Below are 21,507 nucleotides of genomic sequence, written 5' to 3' on the forward strand. Positions count from 1 at the left end.
TTGCCTCTGAACCCACACCACTTCATATTCCTTTGGAGACGCCTCTCAAAGGGTCTGAGAGTATTTGGTCCAACAGCAAGGGATAAAGCAGGCACCTTGCTCCCACTTGGTCAGGGGGGGAGAGGACCTGGCTATAGCAGAGCTTCCCAATTTCCCAACCCACTCCCAGTGGAAGAAGTGCTGCCGCACGCTGAAACCCACCTGAGCACACCACGCCGGCATACTTCCCATGGCTGCAGCTGCTTTCTCCCAACGGGCTCGCCCTGCATTTCGTAAGGGATTGTTCAGTCCCCTCGCAGCTCACGTTGTCCAGCCACGTGCGGAGAGATCCAGAGCCCAGGTGAATTTCCCCCGAGGCTGACAGCGCTGTCCCACAGCCCAGCTGCCGGCACACGACCTCAGCATCCTTCTTATCCCAGCCACGGTCACACACAGCTCCCCACTCCTCATTCTGAAACACCTCCACTCGGCCAGCACAGCGGTGAGAGCCGTTCACCAGTCGGAGACGAGCGGGCTCCGGGATGATCGCGTCTGCAAACATCCAAGGGAGTTATAAATCCCTTCTAATGGCTACAGATTTTCCTCCATGCTCAGCCTGTCGGAATTAAGCTCCTGGCCCCTCTTCCAGCCACCAAAAGGCATGGGGGAGGTGGGAACAGGAGTGCTTCTCACTGCAACCCAAAACCCCTCCCATGGCCTGCACTGCTCCTGCACTGTGCAAGACCCCAGACCCACTTCGTGCAAGAAGAGCTTTGCTGCTTTCACCAGCTCTGCCCCCAAGATATCGGTCTTCCTGCTGTTGGAGTTGGTCAGCCTGGGGAGTTTATGGGGAGAAATAGGGTTCCCCGCAGGAATTCCTCCCACCATCCTAAATAAACACTTTGGAAGGGACCTGTTCCATTCACCAGCTATAGGGCAAGTCCAGGGAAACCACACTGACTGCTGATGCTGACTCTGGGTCCCAGTTCAGCCCTACAAGGGGCATAGACTGAGCATCCTGGCACCTCCCACCAATCCTCCTTGCTCCAGGGGACACATGTAGAGAGACGTAGAAGGAACAGTGCTCACCTGAGCACACCACACCAGCGTCTTCCCCGTGGTAGCAATTATTGATGCCCCATGACCTGGCCCAGCAGGTGGACAGGGCGTACTCAAACCCCGTGCAATTTGTCTCATCCAGCCAGATGACGCCAGTCCCTTGCCCAAACTGAGCCCATCCAGGGGCTGAGAGGGCTCTCCCACAGCCCAGCTGCCTGCACACCACGTTGGCATCCAGCAAATCCCAGCTGTCGTCGCACACGGTTCCCCACTGCTTGTTGTGAAAGATCTCAACCCTTCCAGCGCAGCGGCTCCCGTAGTTCACCAGCCGGACCTGATCGCCCTCTGAGTTAAATAAAAGAGCAAAAAGCAGAGAAGGCAAAGCCCTACCCACAAGTGTTCTCTTTCTGCAGCATGAGAAGTCTGTCCTGCCACTGGAGCTGAACGTTTCATTTAATGACCTCAAGCTCATGGCCTTAGGCTCATTTAATGACCATGAAAAGGGTCTGCCCAGCCAGCTGTTTGAGACCCATGGCCCCCAGAAACTTATGGCAGAGGCGCTGAAACTTGAAACATCCCATTGCAGCTCTGCCGTTCTCACCGACCCTTCAAGGTGAACAGCCAAAGTATGTCCAACCCCACATGCCCCTTGGCAACAGGGCAGCCACAAAGAGGCCATATTACCCAGGCTTGCTGCAGAAATTAAGGTGATGAGCCAAGCATCTCTCCCCCCACGCCATTCCCAAGGTGGTTACCTGCACACACCACGCCAGCTGATGTCCGAGGATGATGTGTGCTGTTGCTCCAGGGTCTCGTCTTGCAAGCAAAGAGGGCAGTTTCTTCTCCTGTGCAGTTCACGCCGCCCGGCCACATCGGTCCCGATCCTTGCCCAAAATGAGACCCGCCAGGAGCCAACAGCGCTGTCCCGCAGCCCAGCTGCCTACACACCACTCGAGCCTCAGCCAGCCCCCAGCCATCGTCACACAGGGCTGCCCAGGTGTCATTGTGGAAGACCTCGACCCTTCCGTTGCAGCGCGTTGTACCATTGGCCAGGCGGAGCTCCGCTGAGATGGACACTCCTGAGGCTGCAAACAACAGGGCAGAGCCATAGCTGCTGCTGCTCCTCCCTGACAGAGCTGGGCGTCCTCTAGTGCATGTGCACCTGAAACTCCTTCAACACCTCTGACACTCAGGTAATGGGTGAGACAGACCTGGATGGGCAGGAACTGTAAACCTCGTGAAGTTCAACAAGGCCAAGTGCAAGCTCTGTAGAGAAGGACTTTTGGACAGTGGTGGAAGAAAAGTGGATATGAGCCAGCTATGTGCACATGCGGCCCAGAAAAGCCAACAGGTGGGATATCCCATCATTGGAAGTGTTCAAAGTCAGGTTGGATGGGGCTTTGAGCAGGCTGATCCATTGAAAAATGTCCCTACCCGTGACAAGGACATTGGACTAGGTGATGTTTAAGGGTCCCTTCCAGCCCAAACCATTCTCTGATTCTGTGATTTGCTGGGGTGAGTTATACCTGCAGAAAGCTTTGCGTGGTATTGGCTAACTGGCCTACAGTCCCCAAGACCAACAGAGCTTGGTGCAGGTGCTTGGTAACTCATGCATGTGACTGCAAATGGCCATTTGAATCCGGTGAGAGGGGAAGCCCAGACAGCTCACTTGTCTTGCAGCTCAGCACTGGACTCGTGGCTGCAGAGGTGGGAGAAGTCTTCTCATTGCAACTTGCCTGCCTGCACGCTGCAAGTGCTCCCCAGCTCTGCAAAGGGACGCTGCAGGAGAGCACTTCAAGACGTACCCCATGCCCCCAGTGCTGCTGAGCCTTCCAGAGACCCCTTTCAAACCCCCTAGAAATATTTTAGGGTGCTGACTTTTAGCCTTCCGTGTTGGAAGGTCTAAGCGAGAGTTACCTGAACACACCACGCCAGCATCCTCGCCATGGTAGCAGTTGTTGACCCCCCACGCACTGGCCTTGCAGTCGAAGATGGTGGACTCTGTGCCTGTGCAGTTCACCTCGTCCAACCAGATGGGGTCCTGGCCTCTCCCATAGTGAGCCCCCTTGGTGGCCATCAGCGCCGTCCCGCAGCCCAGCTGCCGGCACACCACGGTGGCATCCATGAGGTCCCAGCCATCATCGCAGATGGTGCCCCACATGTGGTCATGCAGCACCTCCACTCTCCCCGCACAGCGGTTGGGGCCGTTGAGCAGCTGGAGCCGGCCCAACTCTGAGGCTCTGGAGTCTGCGAACGCCCCGAGAGGATCGGTTGTAGGGTGGCCGTGCACAGGGAACAGGCACGGAGGTGCTGCGCGGCGGGGCACTGGGACTACCTGAGCACTCAACGCTGGCGTCTTCCACGTGGTGGCAGTTGTGCTGTCCCCACGGCCTGGCCTGGCATTCGGAGAGGGCAGCTTCCGTCCCCGTGCAGTTCACTTCGTCCAGCCAGATCTGGCCCGTGCCTTCGCCGTGCCGAGCCCCCTGCGAGACGGACAGCACCGTCCCGCAGCCCAGCTGGCGGCACACGACCCGGCCCTCGCGGACGCTCCAGTTGTCATCGCACACCGTCCCCCACGTCCCGTTGTGGAGCACCTCCACTCGCCCAGCACAGCGGCCGGGGCCGTCCACCAGACGAAGCCCCTCTGGGTCCGGGGAGGCTGCACCTGCCGAGCCAGGAGGAGAAGGAGGAGAAGGAGGTGACATCCTAGGGGGTGGATGGGGTTCAACTCTTCATGTGCTTGAGATGCCTCCTGTCTCCCATTTGCTGTTCAGAAAGGGTTTCAGAGAAGTAGCTGAACATCCTACACTTAGCTTCAGCGGAGAGGAGACCCCACTGCGGCCTACAGCTTCCTCATGGGGGAGAGGAAAAGGGCAGGCACCGATCTCTTGCTGGTGCCCAGCGGTAGGACCCAAGGGAATGGCATGGGGCTGCCTCCATGATCTCCTAGGTTCAGCTAGATCAGATCTTCACTGAAAGCCTGGTCGGGCACTGGAACCAGCTCCCCAGGGAGATCCCTAAGCCTGCTGGAGGTCAGGAAGCCTTTTAACGACACTCTTAGGTATATGGTTTAAATTCTCAGGTTGCCCTGCGTGGAGTCAGGAGTTGGACTTGACAATCCTCGTGGGTCCCTTACAGCTTGGTATACCCTACAATTCTACATGTCCTGAGGCATCTCAGATGGTCCTGGGTGTCTGTTTTTAGGCAGCTGAGTCTGATGTTTGTATCTAAATGCCTGAATTTAATCATCCCAATGTCAGTGTGGATCCCATGCCCTAGGAGGCTTTTTCTCGCTCACGTAAAAAGACAGGCAAATGCTTTGTTTGTCAGTAACAAAGATATAGTTCCACCATAGAGTAACTTTGTGTGGTATAACTACACAGAGAGTTGGGAGAAGTGGAAAAGTGCTTGAGCTATGGGAAGGTCTTCACAGTGTACAAGACCTGCAGCATAAGATCGCCTCCAGCCCCTTATGCACGCTTGGTAAGAGCACCAGCACAATGGAGACTGTGCAGAAAGGAGCCATAAGTTAACTGCAGGTTCCTAACTGGGTCAACATAAAAAACGCTCAAGAGGAATATGGTTGCGTTCTGTAAATACCTTTTTTGACTGCAGATAATGATTTCCAAAGTGCTCAGGCACTGATCTGTGCTCAGGTCCAGCACAGTTTTGCTGCTCCCATAAGCTGTGTCAGGAGCTGGTGTCTATGTGCTCCCTAAGCCAGGTGCCCCATGCTCCAAAGCTACTTAAATCTGAGCAGCTAAACACTTCTTCCTCCTTTTCTCCTTTTAATACCAGCGCAGAGCAATAGGCAACGCTGCCCACCCAAAATGGGACCTGCCTTCTGTGGGGGGCCTCTCACTCTCCAAAAGATACATCACGAGCCTGAGTTAGGACCTTCAGTGATGGCCTGATACCCTTGGTCTGTAAGCTGCAAGGATTTCCCCAGATGATAAGCAAGGGGTCAGATACAGCACTCGGGAAGTCACCGAGGCCAGAAAGAGGAAGAAACAGTTTACAAATCAAATCCCTGAGTCATTCCCAGGTACAAGCAAGGTCTGAGGAGCTGTAGCATTGCCAAAGGGGACAAGCTGGCACTCTGCATGCAGGCTTCAGTAGCTCAGCTCTCTTATTTATAAGGGATGTGTCCTGTGGAGCATGAAAATATCTTTGCAAAGACAACCCTAAAAATTAAGATTATTATATCATTAAAATTTGAGATGAGTCTGAACCAGGTGCATGGCAGGCATTCACTTCTCAGTTTGCAAACTCTCCTACCCCAGGCTAAAAGTAGTTTTAAGGGCCTTTTGCTCATTTTCTTCATTTTACTAGGAGTTACCCATTGATAAGCAATAACAAATCAACCCCATAGCTGAGACTGCCCGCGGTTAACGTGGGCAGTCTTAGGTGCATTGACTGCTTGTGCCTGGGTGGACAAACGACAGTTTGGCGGAGTGTATTCAGCCTCGTCCTGGCAATTGAGGTCTACGGTCCTTACTTGTCACCCCCTCATCTTACAAGGAGCTGCCCCTCTTTGCTATGCACAGGGGTGTTGAGTTTGTCCAGGCCCCCTCCACCCCGCAGCACCATAAATTTGCCACACAAGGTCCGTAATAAACCAAGGTTAAGCAGAGCAGAAGAGCATGGATGGTTATGGTACAGCTTCAGGAGGCAAAACTTGGCATGTTTCTCTCCACTCTTAAGTCCTAAGTCTTCATTTATGTGATAAAATCACATGTGTAGAAGTAAATAGGTAATACATGACTTTGAGAGCAGAGTCTGCAGGGATAGCTGCACATAAAGACTTTTCTTCTGCCTCCAAAACCATCACAAACCATTCCTCCCTGCCCCAGACTGATGAATGAAACCCAGGACCCTTGGCCAGACCGTGGTGTCCTCCACAAAGCACCAAATGAATACACTGGAGGAGCACACGTAGCAGGCGGGTCCCCTGGGATCAGAAGCAAAGGCAAGCACCACTCACCCCAAAGGCACACCATCAGGAGGAGGATCCCCACGCTCTTGGCTCCGGAGCAGGTGGGTTGGTTTCTGCCCCAGGGGTACCTGGGGGAGGGATGGAGACCACCTGGCATCCCCATCTTCACAGGTTGGCCATGGGCTGGAAGCTGGAGCGGAAAGCCCTGGGGAGAGACAGCAGCCGAGCTCCGTGTCCTGCTGGCCAACTGGGAGGGATGGAGAGGAGTCGAGGCAGATGCCCAGGGATGGGAGTGATGGGCATTTCAGCAACAAACCCTCCTCCTGCTCCCTCCCTCGCCCTGTGCTTTTCCCTGCCTGGCTAGCCCTCCTCTTCCTCTGCCCCTAGGCCACAGGGCATCGGCTTGGGCTTTGTGTGAATCCATGCCAGAAGGTGACCCTCTGCTCCGTGCCGCCGTCTGATCCTGTCACCAGGTTGTGAAATGGAGAGCTGTTCCAGGAAAAGGCAGAGCAAACAAAACTGCCTCTGCACCCAGGCCCCGTGTTCTACGTGACAGCCCCAAAGGCACCTCGGCTGTCCAGCAGTGTCCTGGGGATAGCGCGGGAAACCTTCCTCTGACAACATAAATCCAGCTTTTTTTGCACAGAATTGGGGAAAATTAGCTACTTTAGCTTTGTTAAAAAGTATCTGATTGGGGCTTCAGGTGTAAGGGACCACCTTCTACAAGTGAATATGCTACTAAATGTTGGGAATGCCTCTATTGTGGAGGCTGGAGCTAACATGATGCTGAGCTGGCCAGGAAACCCCTCTCCAGCCAGGAGAGAGGGAAAGAAAATTCCTCATATGCATGAAGAAAACTTGCAGAGTCTGTGCTCCAGAACTTTCCCCAACCCAGTGTGGGTTTCCACTAGAATAACCAACGGGGCATGGGTAAACCATTTGGATGGGTAGTGCAGAGCAGCTCAGGCCATTCATGGGTGGAGGGAAAACGGACAACGTTATTTTCTCGCTCAACAGAGGAAGAAGGTGAGCTGCAGGATTTGCTGTCCCCTCTCTCTCGTCCCTTGCAGAGTGCACATCCTTGTGGCATGTTGACGTTTTGCAAGAAGAGGGCCTGAAGCCAGAGTAAGCACGGCACTGGAAAAACGAATTTGCAAAGTCATTAGATAAATATCACTTGTTGCTCCGAATGGGAATGTTAAGACTGTGGTGGGTGCTGCACTAAGTGGTGCACTGAAGATAGGGATGAGAAAGGATATGGCCCTAGGAAGTGCATGTCTGTGCAAAAATAAGAAATGAAACCGGAACGTGTTATGGGAGGAGGACCTAGCATGGCCAAGGTGGTCTTGGGCTGAACTGAACTCTTCAGCCTGGCAAAACCCAAGAGGGGTAGTAAAGAGTGGATCACTACCTATAGGAAGAGAAAAGAAGAGAAGTCCAAACTGCAGAGGAATGCTGAGAGTGAGCAGAGCTGGGGCTGCAGACCAAAAGGAAAAAAGATGTGTATTAAAAAACAGTGAAATACCGGTACAAGAATGAGTGGGTGAAAAAATCAGCTGGAAATGATTCAAAGCTAATAAAAAGTAGAGCAGTTGGGAAAGGTGTTTTCGTTTGTCCTCAGGCTCAGTGAGCCCAAGGACTTTGTGCCTCTCTTTTGTAAACAAAGAGGCCAGCAACAAAGAAATTCCCGACACCATCACAGAAATGCTATGAACTGTCAAAGCCTGACCTGGCCAATGCAGCTGTGAGCAGGGGTGCTTCTGCTGTTAGTTTTCAGTAGTTTGTACAAATAGGTGCTCTGGAAATGCGTCACGCTCCTATGTCTGTTCTGTTCCTTTTGCATTTGTGTGCTGTGCCCCCTTGGGAAGGCTGAAACCCCTTCCTGAGATATTGCAGTGTCTCTGCAGAGTAGTCCACAGCCCAAACTTAGATCTTTTTCAGTTGCAAAGGCCTTCTCCAAACCGTGATTAAACACACGCACAACGATGCAGACAGTTGGTACTTTCTGATACTCAGGCTCCAGTCTTTTCCTCCTTTCCCGAGGCAGTGCAAACACCCCAGACAATTGGGTCCAAGTTCCCGTTTTCCCCTGTTCTGAGGCACTCGTGTGCAGACACGCAGAGCTAGAAGAGCTCAGGCGTGCTGAGTCTTTGGTGTAAACTCTGGGACAAGCAAGACTGGAGAACTGGGTCTGCTGGGGCAGCCAGAAGGAAAATTACAAGATTCGAGTGCCAGCAGGAGGATAAGGAATCCCAAAGCCCTAGGATGTCCAGGGAGGACCAGAAGACGGCCTTGCAGCCACGCATTGACAGAAGGGGCCAGGGACTGCATGGCTGAGGCTTAGGACAGGTAGCAAGATGCAAACTGATGGCAGCTTCAACTGCCGGCTGGAAGGGAATGAGAGGTGGTAGGTGGTGTGGTTTAACCTGGCTGGCAGCTGTGTTTAACACATATCCCACCCAGAGTGAGACCATATCTCACCCAGAGATAGCAATCTTCAGTCTCCAATATGTGACCCAATCGTCCCTCTACAGCCAAAGAACCCGTTCTTTCATCACATACACTTTGCCTAAACTTCAGGCCAAGTCACTACATAACCCTGAACATGCACACAATATTTCGTTCTTGTTCTTTCAGGTTTCAGGATTCTTTACTGGTATTCAAAACTATATTGAATAAATACAACGGATGAGGTACTTCCCAGCCCATCCTGGACAGACTCTGAAGTGCATTGCTATTTTTGCAAAGTTAGCTATGTACAGTGCAGGAGAGCATCCTGCTCTCTTATTCTTGGATCATGAAGTCATTTCCATGAGAGATTAGAGGAAGAAGTATGATGACTGTTGGGGTGATGGCAAGGGGTGAGTGTTGGGTGAAGGCACAGGCTTGCAGTGGTGGGAATGAGGCATCTGTGCAAGCAGATGGAGCTGGGATGCTGAAGCCTACCTGGAGGACCAGGTAGGGGTTATCACTCTGAGAAGACCTGGCTCGGAGACCGAGGGATTTATGATGCTGTATGTGACCATGGGGGCAAGTGGGACCCCCCCAGAAGCTCAGTGCAGTGGGCCAGGGGCTGTTGGGCACACAAGACAGGACTTTCTGCTCTGCCAGAGGAGATCGTCTCTGCTGATCCTCGCAGGGCTGCTCTGCTCTGGCTCCACGAAACAGTGTCTTTGCTGCCTTCTGGGGTCCTGGGAAGCCTTGCCTTCACCACCAGGAGTGTGGCCACCTAAGCCTCAGACGATGTCCTGGCATCCTCCACCTTCTTTACATGTGATTTGTCTGCAAAACAAAGGAGCAGGGTGACGCACAGAGGGTACAAACCCCAGCCCAAGAAGCGATGCGCAGGCCAACAATGCACAAACCCCAGCCCCAACCCAAGAAGTGAGGCCAAAAGCACCGCGAGCCCTGCAGGGACACCAGGTGTACCACGCACAGAGGTCCTGCTCTTACCCTGGGAGCGCCCAGCCTGTCTTCCACACCTCACCAGGTACAGGACCAGCAGGATCCCACAGAGAGTTGCCCCCACGCCAACCAGACCCGACAGCACGGAGCAGGCCTGGGTGAGATCTGTGGAAGGAGTTAAGCTCAGAGCAGTTTGGTTGGATGGTCAGACCTGCGCCATCCCTCAGGGTTCCTGCTCACCCTTCCTTTCTGCTGCACGTTTTTGGGGGGACTCTCAGCATCTTCCATCACAGCACTCCATGGGGCTGGGGCTTACCCCTCTTGTCTTGCCCTCCACTTTTGTAGGATGGGTGCAAGGACCCCCCCCCCCCAACTTGGATTAGTGCCAAGAGAACATATCCACGAGGGGAACCCTTGGCATCCCCAAACACTTGTGCCACATGGGAGACAGCAAGGCACGGCAGAACTAGGTTAGCTACAAGAGGCTGCGCCTTGACAGAAATCCCTGTGCACTAGGAGTTGTCTCTCCTTGCCCACAGAGGGAGACTTTCTGAAGGAGCATGATATCCACGCCTTCTCCTAATTAATCCCACTCCATCGCCTACAGCTTTTTTCCTCCGGGTGCCTCCGTCCTGTTCGTCTAATGGTTTCTGTCAGGGAGGTTTCTGGCAGCACTTCTGCTAAGGCTGGCACAGAGACAGGAGCGTTACCCCACGGTGTGTTTTCACTGCAGTGGCTACATGGCTCTGCCTGTCCTAGACACCAGGTTGGCCACCGGTGCAGGCAGAGCGGTGCCATCTGCAGTAGGACAACAGAGGATCCTGGCACTCACCTTCCATCTCCGTACACACCACCCCAGCTGCAAAGCCATGCTTGCACTGCCCCGGACCCGTATTTCTCTGCTGGCACTCCAGGAGCAGAGTCTCTGAGCCCCGGCAGCTAAGCCCTTCCAGCAAGGTGTGGCCACGCTCTGGGCTGAACTGGCCTCCGATGGGCGCAGACTGTGCCGGTCCGCAGCCCAGCTGCTTGCAGACCACCTGCGCCTCCAGCAAGCTCCAGTCGCTGTCGCAGACACCGTACCAGGTGGCGTTGTACAGCACCTCCACGCGTCCTGAGCAGGGACCCGGACCATCCTTAACCCGCAGCTGCAAGGGGTTGGTGCCTGCGGCGGAGAGCAGAGGGGGTGAGGTCTCGGGCAGGGCATCTTTGGCGTCCAACCCCACATCGAGTGGGCAGGAATTAACTCAGCCTGTCCTGGATGGCCCAGCCTGGTCCCTGTGGATTTACCTGAGCACACCACACCGGCATCCTCACTGTGGCCGCAGTTGTGCTCTCCCCAGCTTTTCAGCCGACACTCCGCAAAGGTGGACTCTGTCCCCACGCAGTGCACATTGTCCAGCCAGATGGGGTCTGACCCTTGCCCAAAATGAGCTGAGCCTGGTGCTGACATTGCCGTCCCGCAGCCCAGCTCCCTGCACACAACTGCAGCGTCGTTTATGTCCCACGTGTCATCACACACGGTCCCCCACTTCTGGTCGTGAAGAACCTCAACTCTCCCAATGCAGCTGTTCGATCCATTCACCAGCCGCAGCAGACGGTGCCTCGACGTGTCCATGTCTGAGGAGGGAGCAAGGTGCACATTCATACCTGACCATCAGCTCCAGACGGGCTTTGAAATGTATTAAGCCATGGAAATACTAGAACATCCTTTCAAGAGGTCTGGGAAATGTGCTACAATGACAAAGATTCTCAGCTCGGAAAAAAAGGGACCACAGCTACAGAGCTTGGGATTCAGTACCCAACAAAGGGTACTGGGAACAATAGTCACTATAAAAAGTGGTAGGAGGCACTGACAGATGAGTTTATGCAGCTAGAGCTATCAGAAAGGGGTAGGAGAGTGGCTCTCTAGCTGTGCTTCTTTCCACACAAAACCTTCCTAAGGTCTTGCACAGGGAATAGCATCACCCGGTGTGGCATTCACACCGTTCTCTGATTATTTTTTTATTATTATTTTTTTTTTTCAACAGGGTGTGGAAAAGGCCCCCATTTCTGGCTTTTGAGGACATGATCAGGTTGCACCCAAACTGCACAGTACTTATGAACGCGGCTCACCTGAGCACACCACACCAGCATCCTCCCCATGGTCACAGTCGTTGGATCCCCAAGGCCTGGCGTGGCACTCAGAGAGGGCGGCTTCAGCCCCGGTGCAGTTCACGTTATCCAGCCAGACACGGCCAGACCCTGGCCCAAAGTGAGCCAGAACCGGAGCTGAGACCGCCGTCCCGCAACTCAGCTGTCGGCACACCACTGTGGCCTCGCTGAGGCTCCAGCCGTCATCACACACCGTCCCCCACTGGTGGTCGTGGAGCACCTCCACTCTTCCTGCGCAGCGGCTGGGGCCGTTCTGCAGGCGCAGCTGAGCCGGCATATTGACAGCCGTGCCTTCTGGTGGCACAGGGGTGAGAGAGAAAAGGAGCATCAGACCTGATCTACAAGCACGTCCGCGTGCCACCCGTGCCCTCAGCACCTTCCCGAGGTGGTACGCCCCGGTGTTTTGCTCAGGAGGGTTCTCACGTCCATGCAAATCTGCTGAGGTATCTAGATGAACCAACTGCGTGACCTCAAAGCCCATGAACATTCAATGTGGGTACAAGCAAACCGCCCCCGTAAGCTGCTGCAATCTGATTTTAATGGGTCCGGGAACCCATAGTATTGGCTTGGTGACTCCAGCAACCTCCAAACTTCCTGAAGACTCCCTTGCTACTTTCCTTTCTTCAAAAAGGTCCCAGGACTCCTCACTTTTGCCCATGAGGTTGTAAGCTGCTGGTCCCTATAGTGCAGTGGCTTGGGAACCTGCTGGGGAGCAACTCTGCCACCCAGTCCTGTGCTCTCCCTCTGTCCTTGGTGCACGCTTTTGTTGCCCACGCTAGCATGCTTTTTGTGTGCTACCTACCTACCCCTCGTCGTCACTGCTGCTCCTTACTTTGCAGAAGACAACCGGTATTCTAAGGAGTGCATTACAGAAGGAAAGAGAGGGGACGAGGTCACCCTTTCACCCTTGGCTACAGCTGTCAAAGTGGTATTAGTCCGTGGAGCAAGGCATCCTCCACTGAACTTCTTCTCCTGGTACCAAGCCTGGTATTATCTATCAGTGGTTACCTGCACACACAACTCCAGCATCTTCTCCGTGGTCACAGTTATTGACTCCCCATGGCCTGGCCTGGCATTCAGACAGAGCAGCTTCTGTCCCACTGCACTGAACGTTGTCTAGCCAAATGGGGCCTGTTCCCTGGCCAAAGTACGCTGAGCTATAAGCTGAGACCGCCGTCCCACAGCCCAGCTGCCGACACACGACTTTGGCATCTGTGAAGCTCCAGTCATCATCGCACACGGTTCCCCACTCATGATCATACAGCAGCTCCACTCTCCCGGCACAGCGGTTCGGGCCGTTCACCAGGCGCAGCTCTGCAGAACCAGCGCTGGAGTCCTGGTGGTGGCTGGCTGACTCTAGGAGAAGCACAGGAGATGTATCTTGAAAACCCCCTTGTCCCTCGTTTCTCAGAATCACAGAATCATCTAGGTTGGAAAAGACCTCCAAAATCACCTAGTCCAACCTCTGACCTAACACCAACAGGCCCTCCACTAAACCGTATCACTAAGCTCTACATCTAAATGTCTTCTAAAGACCTTCAGGGATGGTGACTCAACCACTTCCCTGGGCAGCCCATTCCAATGCCTAACAACCCTTTCAGCAAAGAATTTTTTCCTAATATCCAACCTAAACCTCTCCTGCCCCTCCTTGGGGCACTGCAAGATACAGCATGACCATTCTGCACCCTACCACATTTGCTGTCTGCACCCAGTAATCGCTAACATGCAGCTACCTCCAGACTGAGAAAAGAAGCAATGGACACAAACTGGAACTCAACAGGTTCCATCTGAACACAGAATCATAGAATCACAAAATGATTCAGGTTGGAAAAGACCTCTAAGATCATCGAGTCCAACCGTTAACCTAGCACTGCCAAGTCTACCACTAAACCAGGTCCCACCACATTTACACATTTTTTGAATACCTCCAGGGATAGTGACAACCACTTCCCTGGACAGGCTATTCCAATGCCTCACAACCCTTTTAGTGTTGTGGGGTTTTTTTCCTAATAAAAATATTTTTTTTCTTATTAGAAAATCTATACTTCCCGTGGTGCAACTTGAGGCTATTTCCACTTGTCCTATTGCTTGTTGCTTGGAAGAAGAGACTGACTCCCACCCCACCACAACCTCCTTTGAGGTAGTTGTGGAAAGGTAAGGTGTCCCCTGAGCCTCCTTTTCTCCAAGCTCAACAACCCCAGCTCCCTCAGCTGCTCCTCATAGTACTTGCTCTCTAGACCCTTCACCAGCTTTGTTGCTCTTCTTTGGACATTCTCCAGCACCCCAAGCTGATTTCAGATTGCCAGAGGCAAAAGCATGGAAACGATCTGGTACCCATTATACTGGTGGCGGCAAGGAGGAGTTGATGTCTCCTTCTGGCCCCTTTCCCCTGCCTAGGGATGCATTTCATGGATCCTGTCTGCAAAACAGAATGGGTGGCTGTATCTCTATCTGTGCCCACTTCCCCCAGAAATTCAGCCAAAACAAGGGTCTTGGAGAGGTGGGATGTGCAAGAGGCCCCTACACATCCCCCAGAGGAGATTCATCATCTCAGGACCGTTGCAAGGTGTAATTAACACTGATTTCTTCAGCTGATAATGTTTCCAAAACTGGTTTCCAAACCTGCAAGCCCTTGTGCTGTATGCAATAAACCACAAAACGTCTCACCATGTCCTCCCATCCCGTAATTTCTTCAGGGTGTTACCTGCACAAACCACTCCAGCATCTTCACCGTGGTGGCAATTGTTCTTCCCCCAGTCATTCGCTCTGCAGTAGGAAAGCGCCACCTCCGTCCCCGTGCAGTTGACATCGTCCAGCCAGATGGGGCCAGACCCTGCCCTGAACTGGCCAGGTCTGCTGGTGGACAAGGCGATGCCACAGTGCAGCTGACGGCACACCACGTTGGCATCGTTCAGGTCCCAGTGGTCATCGCACACCGTGCCCCACCTGTTGCCGTAGTACACCTCAACTCGGCCAGCGCAGCGGTGCGGTCCATCCAGCAAGCGGAGGGGAACCCTCTGGGATGCAACTGGTTCTGCATGGGATGTAGAAACGGTCCTATGCAGAAGAGCTGAGAAAGCCTACGCTACCTCTGCTAGCTTCACATGGCCTTTGCAAATGGCTGTGGTTTATGTGCACCACCGACATGCTTCTCCTTTGGTAGGCAAACCCCAAAAAATCCAAATCTAGGAGAAAAAAATGCTCTGCAAATCCCATCTTCCTAATAAAAGACATTAATCTTCAAAGGGACTTTGGATATTTTTACTGGATATTCCCAAACAAATTCAGGAACAAAAAAAAAGACCACACTACAGTCTGGACTGAAAACTCTGGACGTAGGGATTGCCTGTCAGCTGGCTGTTGCATTAGGCAAAGCATCACCAGCAGGTCAAGAGAGGCGATCCTTCCCCTCTGCTCAGCACTGGGGAGGCTGCACCTCGAGTGCTGGGTCCAGTGCTGGGCCCCCAGTCCAAGACAGACATGGACATGCTGGGGAGAGTCCAACGGAGGGCCACCAAGGTGATCAAGGGAGCACCTCTCCTACGAGGAGAGGCCGAGAGCCTGGAGAAGAGAAGGCTCAGAGGGGATCTTATCCATGCCCATAAATCCCTGAAGGAAGGGTGCAAAGAAGATGGAGCCGGGCTCTTTTCAGGGGTGCCCCGTGCCAGGACAAGAGGCAACGGGCACAAACTGGAAGACAAGTGGTTCTGTCTAAACATCAGGAAACATCTGTGGTGTGCAGGTGATGGAGCCCAGGCACAGGCTGTCCAGAGGTCGTGGAGTCTCTCTGCTGGGAGATCTTCAAAAGCCACCTGGACATGGTCCTGGGCACCCTGCTCTGGGTGTCCCTGCTGGAGCAGAGGAGCTGGACCAAATGAGGTCCCTTCCAACCTCAACCATTCTGTGATTCTGTGTTTCTGTGCTAAGACAGCAAAGGGAGCTGTCTGTGTGCAGCCTTGTATTTTAATTATATTTGTATATATTTCGTGATATGGAGCCGACAACAGATCATCATTTTTTTTTGCCCATCATGTGCAAGAGCGAGCTCTCCTTTTGTGCACAGAAATAATGAATTTTGGTGGACTGGAAAGCCAAGGGATGTTATTTGGAAAAAAAAGGAACATAAAATGAAGTAGGCAGAAGCAGGAAAAAATAACAGCAACTCGGCATCCCACCTGCTAGAGGACCTGCAGCACAACCACTCACCTCCTTTCTGTGGGGTGGAGAGTAGTAGAAGTGCCTGTTCCTGTTTGCTCTGGAGGAAAGAGGACTTTGGGCCCCATCTTTGTAAACATACAGGCTGGCCCTGAAGAAGCGGCCAACACAAATATGCAATTTCTGGTCCTAACTGTCACAGGCTGGTAAGGCTCCAAACATTTCCCAACCACTCTGCGTGAGGGCAACAGCACAGAGGCCAAAATAATTACCCAGCCAATAAGGTCTCCTTCCCCATCTGCCATTTTCCCTTCCTTTTAAAGCCTGGCAGGTCAAAGGAGTCTTTGCCCTGTCTGTCTGCAAGCCCAGACCCCCCCATTCCTACATATCGCAGACCTCTCTTGTCCCATGCACGTGGTCTACTGCAATGCACCTTCCCCCCCGGTGCATGAGCTACTCACCGCAGAGGCATGCCAAGCAGATGAGGAGCCCTGCTCCAGCATAACCAGCCAGGGTGATCTGCAGGGGCAGAAAATGTCCTGAGCACCCCATGCCGGTAGTTTTAGGGCAGGTTATCTTCCTCGTGAGAGCTGCAAGCTGAGCTGGACGATGCCACTGCCAGAGAGGTTATGGTCAGTCCCCTCCTCTGACCTGTGTTTGTCCCGTGCTCATCCCTCCTCCTGCACTGATCCCTCCTCCCTGCTGTCCCCGGGATCGAGCCCTCCAGTTCGAAGTGGTTTAAGTGGCCTCTCCGCCGCAGCATTACCTGCTCGGAGACTCCCCCGTTCATCCCCACCTCCCTGACCCTCCAGCCAGCTCTCGTCCTGCAGCAGGAGGCTTTGCAACTCTCACTTGTGGAGGTTTGAAGCCTTGGGAAAAGCCAAACCTTCCTGCTGTTCAGGGAATTCCAATAAACAACCAGCATTGTCCCGGATAAGCACATATGTTGGTCTGTTGAAAAGGAGTGGGAATCATTTCCCCTAATTTGAATGTCTTTGAAGCCGGAGCTTCATTTAGGCTCATACCCTGAGGTCCCCATTGAAGCTATCTGGGGGAAAAGTGGGTGGTTCGCCTGGAGCCCTGGACGCTAAGGTGGGGAGAAGTGTGTCCTAGGAGAGTTCCTTTCTCACTGAGACCCTCAGAAAACCAGAGGATAGGATAGGATGGGATAGGATGGGATAGGATGGGATGGGGTGGGATGGGGCGGGGTAGAGTAGAATTAGAATAGAGTAGAGTAGAGAAGAATTAGAATCGAATAGAACAGAATTTTCTCAAAAAAAAGTGTCCTCAGCCTCTCCTCACAGGACATGGCATCCAGCCCTTTTACCAGCTTTGTTGCCCTCCTCTGGACACAGTCTTCACATCCTTTTGATGTGGAGACCAAAACTGCACACAATATTCAAAGTGAGGCTGCAGTAATGCTAAATATAGGAGAATCACTTTTTTTTTTTTTTTTTTTTTTTTCCTTTTTACCAGCTGGCTATGCTGTGTTAAAAGCATCCCAAAATGTTGTTTGCCCTCTTGGCTGCCAGGCACCCTGCTGGCTTACGTTCAACTTGTTGTTGACCAGCACCTCCAGATCTCTTTCTTCAGGGCTGAAGGTAAGATCTGCCTCACCGTATAGATATCCAAAGGTAAACCCCATCCTGACAAATCCCACAGTGCTGATGGAGGACAAGTCTCCTTTCCCCTGCCAAAATAAGGAATTCTGAGGGGCAGGTCCTTTACGTACATTGAAGAGATTGCTCCAGCTGAAGTCTGTCTGTCCCCAAGGCCACTATCAGAAATTGTGTTGATAAAACCTGACCCCTCACACTAAGAGACACATAAAATACGGTCTGCATTCTGGGAGCATCATATAGAGAATAAGGGTGTTCCAGAAATCATAGCTGAACTGCTGAGGTTCAGTTATAAACATGCCCAGGTTATGGGTGCCCCATTGCATTGATTCTGACCCTCAGTTTAAGTGAATTCAGAGAATTTACTGACTGATCTCTGAACCGTGGGATGCTTTGGCACAGCACCATGAGCCTTTCCCTGTGCTTACACTTCAGACTTTCAGCAGATAGTATAATAACCCACCCCATCCTTCCCCGTTCCTCCTCAATTTAGCCTGACTAAAACATACAAGGTGCAGCAGCTTGTCTGAAAGGAAATGAAAGGATGTCTCTTGCCCCATTTATCCATCATGTCTTTTGGAAAAGCTCCTGTCTGGCAAAGGAACAGAGCTGTCCCTGCCAAGACGTTTTTCGTTCATGACACAGAGCCACACATTTCCCACACTTCCTATTGCTGCATCGCAGCCCGTGAATATTTGCAGCTGATAAATTTCACATCCTAACAGAAACCCAATAAACAAGTCTGTCCATAATTAAGGCCAGACTTATTGTACTATCAACTCCTTTTTGTTGCATTTCATCGATGTACAGCTAGATGGCAGGAAATCACTTCATTATTCAAGAGCAAGCAATCTCAGACGCATTACCCCGTGACTGCAGTGTGTATGGTTTTCTGAGAGGCTGGAACGTGAGATGAGGGAAACCGTCAGGGACTTCTCATGTGGTTCATTTTTCTCTGCTGACACTCCCAGTGACACCAGCAGCAGTCCAGCACAGACATCTGCGCTTGAGCCCGTGGAGCCTTTCCATATGGTTGAGCTCTGCATGTGCCAGCATCTCCAGGGTTAGCTCTCCCCGGCTGCCGCAAGGCTTTTAACACAGACTCATCTTGTACCTCCCAGCTTTTGCATCTCGGTGTCTTTTGCTAACCTGCAGCACACAAATTCTCTCATTCTCCCTTTCAACAACGAATTAATCTACCGAAAACTGGTGTAAATAATAAAGGTAAAGAAGAGATCTCAGGGAACGGTTCGAGCCGGAGTAAGTCCATCAGCCACAACAAGGACAGAGGAAGCTCACAGCTTTAACTTTTTTTAGTTCAAATGCCCCAATACTGGCAATTGCATGGCTTCAGAAATGGTTAAGCGAGAGAGGACAGGGAATGTGGGAGCAGGTCATGAAGAAAAACCCTCCCCATTCTGAGCCTGCCCAGACACGAACTCCCCTTCATCTGCTCACCCTTTGTTGTCCCCCACACTGAACCTCCCCCCTGAGCCTCCTGAAGAAGCTGCCTCCCGTGGGATCCTCGCTGCAGTGATACTCAAGAGACATAAAAATGAAACTCCCACAGCGATGTCTGTCTGTTAGCAAGGGTCATGCCCTCATTTATCGCCCCACAGAGAAGGCAATGTGACAGAGAAGGGACAGCATCCTGGGACAGCAGGGCATGTTCTGGGGTTACCCCAAGGCCCATTTGCAAATGACACTAAAAAAGACTTTTGGGGACAGGCTATAAAGTGCACGTGTGTAAACTGCACGCTCCAAGCTCAGACATTTTGGGGACCTACGCATGTGTGTGAGTTTCTTTTCGCAAGGTACCCTTACTTGCCCCGGTGTTTCTAGACTCATTGACTAAGGTGCCTGGATCCCATTTCTTCACCCTTTAAACAAAAGTATGTAAATTGCATGACGGGCTGATTGTAGATTCAAACTTAAAACCCGAGGAGCTGCTGGGTGGTGGATGGACTACTAGGCCCACCACACCGGTGGGCTCCCCTATCTCACTTCCCAACCCCCTGCAAAGAGCCAGCTGAACCACCCTGGCCATGTATCCAGCTCACATCGAACTGGAGCAACACAGGGAAATTTCCAGAATCATCCTTTTGCCGAGCAGATGAAGGACTGGAAGCTCTGCAGCAGCACAAGGTCACTGGCCAGCCATGGGTGAGGACCCTGCAGCTGAACTCTTCTAAACCATGCCAGGAAAATGCTGAGAAGGGAACTGTGCTTCCTAGGAAGAAGATAACGCTGTGTCAAAGCGGGTGAGAACCGCAGCTTCAGGAACAAGAACAAAGAAAAGCTAATTCTGCAAAGGCTGCCTGCATTCTGGAGAGGGACTTCTCCATTACCCTGACCTCTTTAGGGTCACTAGGTCACAAGGGTAATGACCATTATCCTGCTCATTAGCGGACAGCAGGACCAACGTATCCATCATCTCAAAGTGCCTGCGATAGGGTGCGTTCCTACCTGTAACAAAAGTCATCTTCTGTTTTCTAGATTCAGTCATCTCTGGGCATTCCAAGCCTTCATCCTCTAAGCCCCTACGACTCAGCAGGCGTTCTGGTTCCTACTCACCTCCTCTCCCCCCCTGCCTTCCAGGTGTTCGTGCTTTTAGCTTATCACAGCCACCGTAGCCATCACAGTCTGAGTCCCCACGCTGAGGCTTTCTCTGATGCTTCCAAGCAGCTGTTTTGGGTTGTGTGAGAAGGGCTGCATCACTAGCCACTGGAGAACCCAGCACTTCTTTTTATCACCAGTGCTGCCTAAACCCCCAGCCAGCATCCCTCCGCGTGGCTAGCTCCCATCTCCACGCCTTCCAAGCCCTTCTTGTGTCAGAGCTCTCTGCTCTCAGGGGCACCAGAAGACCTCCAAGGACAACACAGAAATGTTTGGGAACACAGCAGAAGGAAGAGATCAGCATGGGATGATCTCTTCTACAGATGGCATTCTTTTCAACACATGGTTTCAGCATTTGGCAAAGAAACAGGATGCAACCTGGAAAAGATGTCTCCTTGGTTGGGTCACACATGGGCCTAGGAGTGACCCTCCCATGGGTGAGATAGACGGGCATGTTCTTTTGGACTCCAGCACACCACTCATGGGAACGCCTCTGGCCAACCCAACCCTTTGGAGCTGGTCAGTCTTGGTGCCTTCCCACTCTCCTGTCTTTTTCCTGAGGTGAAAGAGCTAGAGGACAGCGCTGGTAAAACTAGCAGCATCGTACCCAACCCCATCCCTCATCTCTGCAAAGAAAACATGCAGGTGTTCAACACAGGCGTCTCCAACCACTCAACCCTGGTTTCCAGGAGTCTCCACGACATCCTTAAAAACTCAGGCACAGTTCCTGATCCTTTCTCAGCTGCTGGATAAAGATGAAATATCCCCAGCGTCCTTCCCAAGGGGGAGCTGGGAGCCCACAGAGCAGAGCTCAGAGCTCCTGCTTAATGAACAAGTGGAGCAGGCAACGGAGAGAAGAGGAGGATTTGAGGAGGTGCTCCACTTGAAGGACCGTCCCACCACCAAGAGCATCAGTAACCCAGCTGGAAATATGATGTTAATGTGAAAGGGGAGCAGTGGATAGAAAGAGAAAATCAAAAGGAACCGAAGGACTCAAACCAGAATAGGAAGTCCCTTTCAGTATGAGCCACAGGAAAGAAATCTGCCCAAAGTATGCTGACATCAACATTTTAGCAAGCCTACTTCCAACCATACCCTTCTGGAGACTTCATTTCCCTCTTCATCCATGACAGAGCTCACCTGGAAGGGGACTAAAAGCCCTGCTTCGCATTTGCCTCCTCTTCAGGCACAGAACAACCCCACAGACCAGCATCAACACTGGAAAGATGGCCGAGACCAGCAATGCAGTGTTCAACACTCAGCCTGTGTTGAAGGAAATTCCATCTTCATTTTCCGTTTGTCTCTGCCTCCTCAGCCACCAGCAAGCACGCACTCTTAGAGCAGCACTAATTCAACAAGGAGACGACACCTGCATGCCCAAAGGCTTTTCCGTACCAACAGGGACACCCTACCTGAGCACACCACACCAGCATCTTCTCCATGGTCACAGTTGTGTTCCCCCCATGGCCTGGCCAGGCACTCCAAGAGGGTGTCTTCCCCCCTCCGTGCAGTTCACGTCATCCATCCAGATGGTGTTATGCCCTCGCCCAAACCAAGCTCTGCCAGGGGCTGAGGCCACCACCCCAC

General features: G+C 52.5%; 2 protein-coding genes across 5 annotated transcripts in view; both read right to left on the reverse strand.

The window, feature by feature from the left end:
• Positions 1-7,570, reverse strand: part of LOC310888256 (scavenger receptor cysteine-rich domain-containing protein DMBT1-like) — a 21,946-nt gene extending 14,376 nt beyond the window's left edge. Inside the window, exons 1-7 of one of the 2 annotated variants that reach the window (XM_083814832.1) lie at positions 6,291-7,570; positions 6,023-6,179; positions 3,374-3,703; positions 2,956-3,285; positions 1,794-2,123; positions 1,069-1,383; positions 202-531 (exon numbers count right to left, since the gene is read on the reverse strand). In XM_083814832.1, the coding sequence (XP_083670958.1) occupies positions 202-531; positions 1,069-1,383; positions 1,794-2,123; positions 2,956-3,285; positions 3,374-3,703; positions 6,023-6,179; positions 6,291-6,398 (1,900 nt within the window). In that variant the 5' untranslated portion in view covers positions 6,399-7,570. Of the gene's footprint in view, positions 1-201; positions 532-1,068; positions 1,384-1,793; positions 2,124-2,955; positions 3,286-3,373; positions 3,704-6,022 lie in introns of both variants that reach the window. The other variant, XM_083814833.1, reaches the window with a different exon arrangement.
• A 136-nt stretch (positions 7,571-7,706) lies between these two features.
• Positions 7,707-16,597, reverse strand: LOC310888260 (scavenger receptor cysteine-rich domain-containing protein DMBT1-like). 3 transcript variants are annotated; one of them, XM_083814841.1, is made up of 8 exons: positions 16,147-16,565; positions 14,235-14,564; positions 12,539-12,886; positions 11,492-11,824; positions 10,667-10,996; positions 10,212-10,541; positions 9,428-9,544; positions 7,711-9,256 (listed from the first exon to the last, which is right to left on the reverse strand). In XM_083814841.1, the coding sequence occupies exons 1-8, from the start codon at positions 16,235-16,237 to the stop codon at positions 9,204-9,206; spliced, it is 1,932 nt and encodes a 643-aa protein (XP_083670967.1). In that variant the 5' UTR covers positions 16,238-16,565; the 3' UTR covers positions 7,711-9,203. The 3 variants fall into 3 exon arrangements, with proteins under 3 accessions (XP_083670968.1, XP_083670969.1, XP_083670967.1); XM_083814842.1 differs by lacking the exon at positions 9,428-9,544 and having other exon boundaries at positions 7,707-9,256; positions 16,147-16,597; XM_083814843.1 differs by lacking the exon at positions 14,235-14,564 and having other exon boundaries at positions 7,708-9,256; positions 16,147-16,585.
• Between the last annotated feature and the right edge of the window lie 4,910 nt (positions 16,598-21,507).

The sequence above is a fragment of the Anser anser genome (assembly GCF_964211835.1).
Source record: "Anser anser genome assembly, chromosome: 32".
Lineage (NCBI taxonomy): Eukaryota > Metazoa > Chordata > Aves > Anseriformes > Anatidae > Anser > Anser anser.

Bases quoted from the DNA above. Each gene is read 5' to 3' on its own strand.
- LOC310888260 (XM_083814841.1), bottom strand. From the start codon at position 16,237: ATGGGGTGCTCAGGACATTTTCTGCCCCTGCAGATCACCCTGGCTGGT. The intron at 14,565-16,146 runs GTGAGTAGCTCA...CATCCCATGCAG, and splicing joins CTGCTTGGCATGCCTCTGCG to AACCAGTTGCATCCCAGAGG. The intron at 12,887-14,234 runs GTAACACCCTGA...TGCTTCTCCTAG, and splicing joins TGCTGGAGTGGTTTGTGCAG to AGTCAGCCAGCCACCACCAG.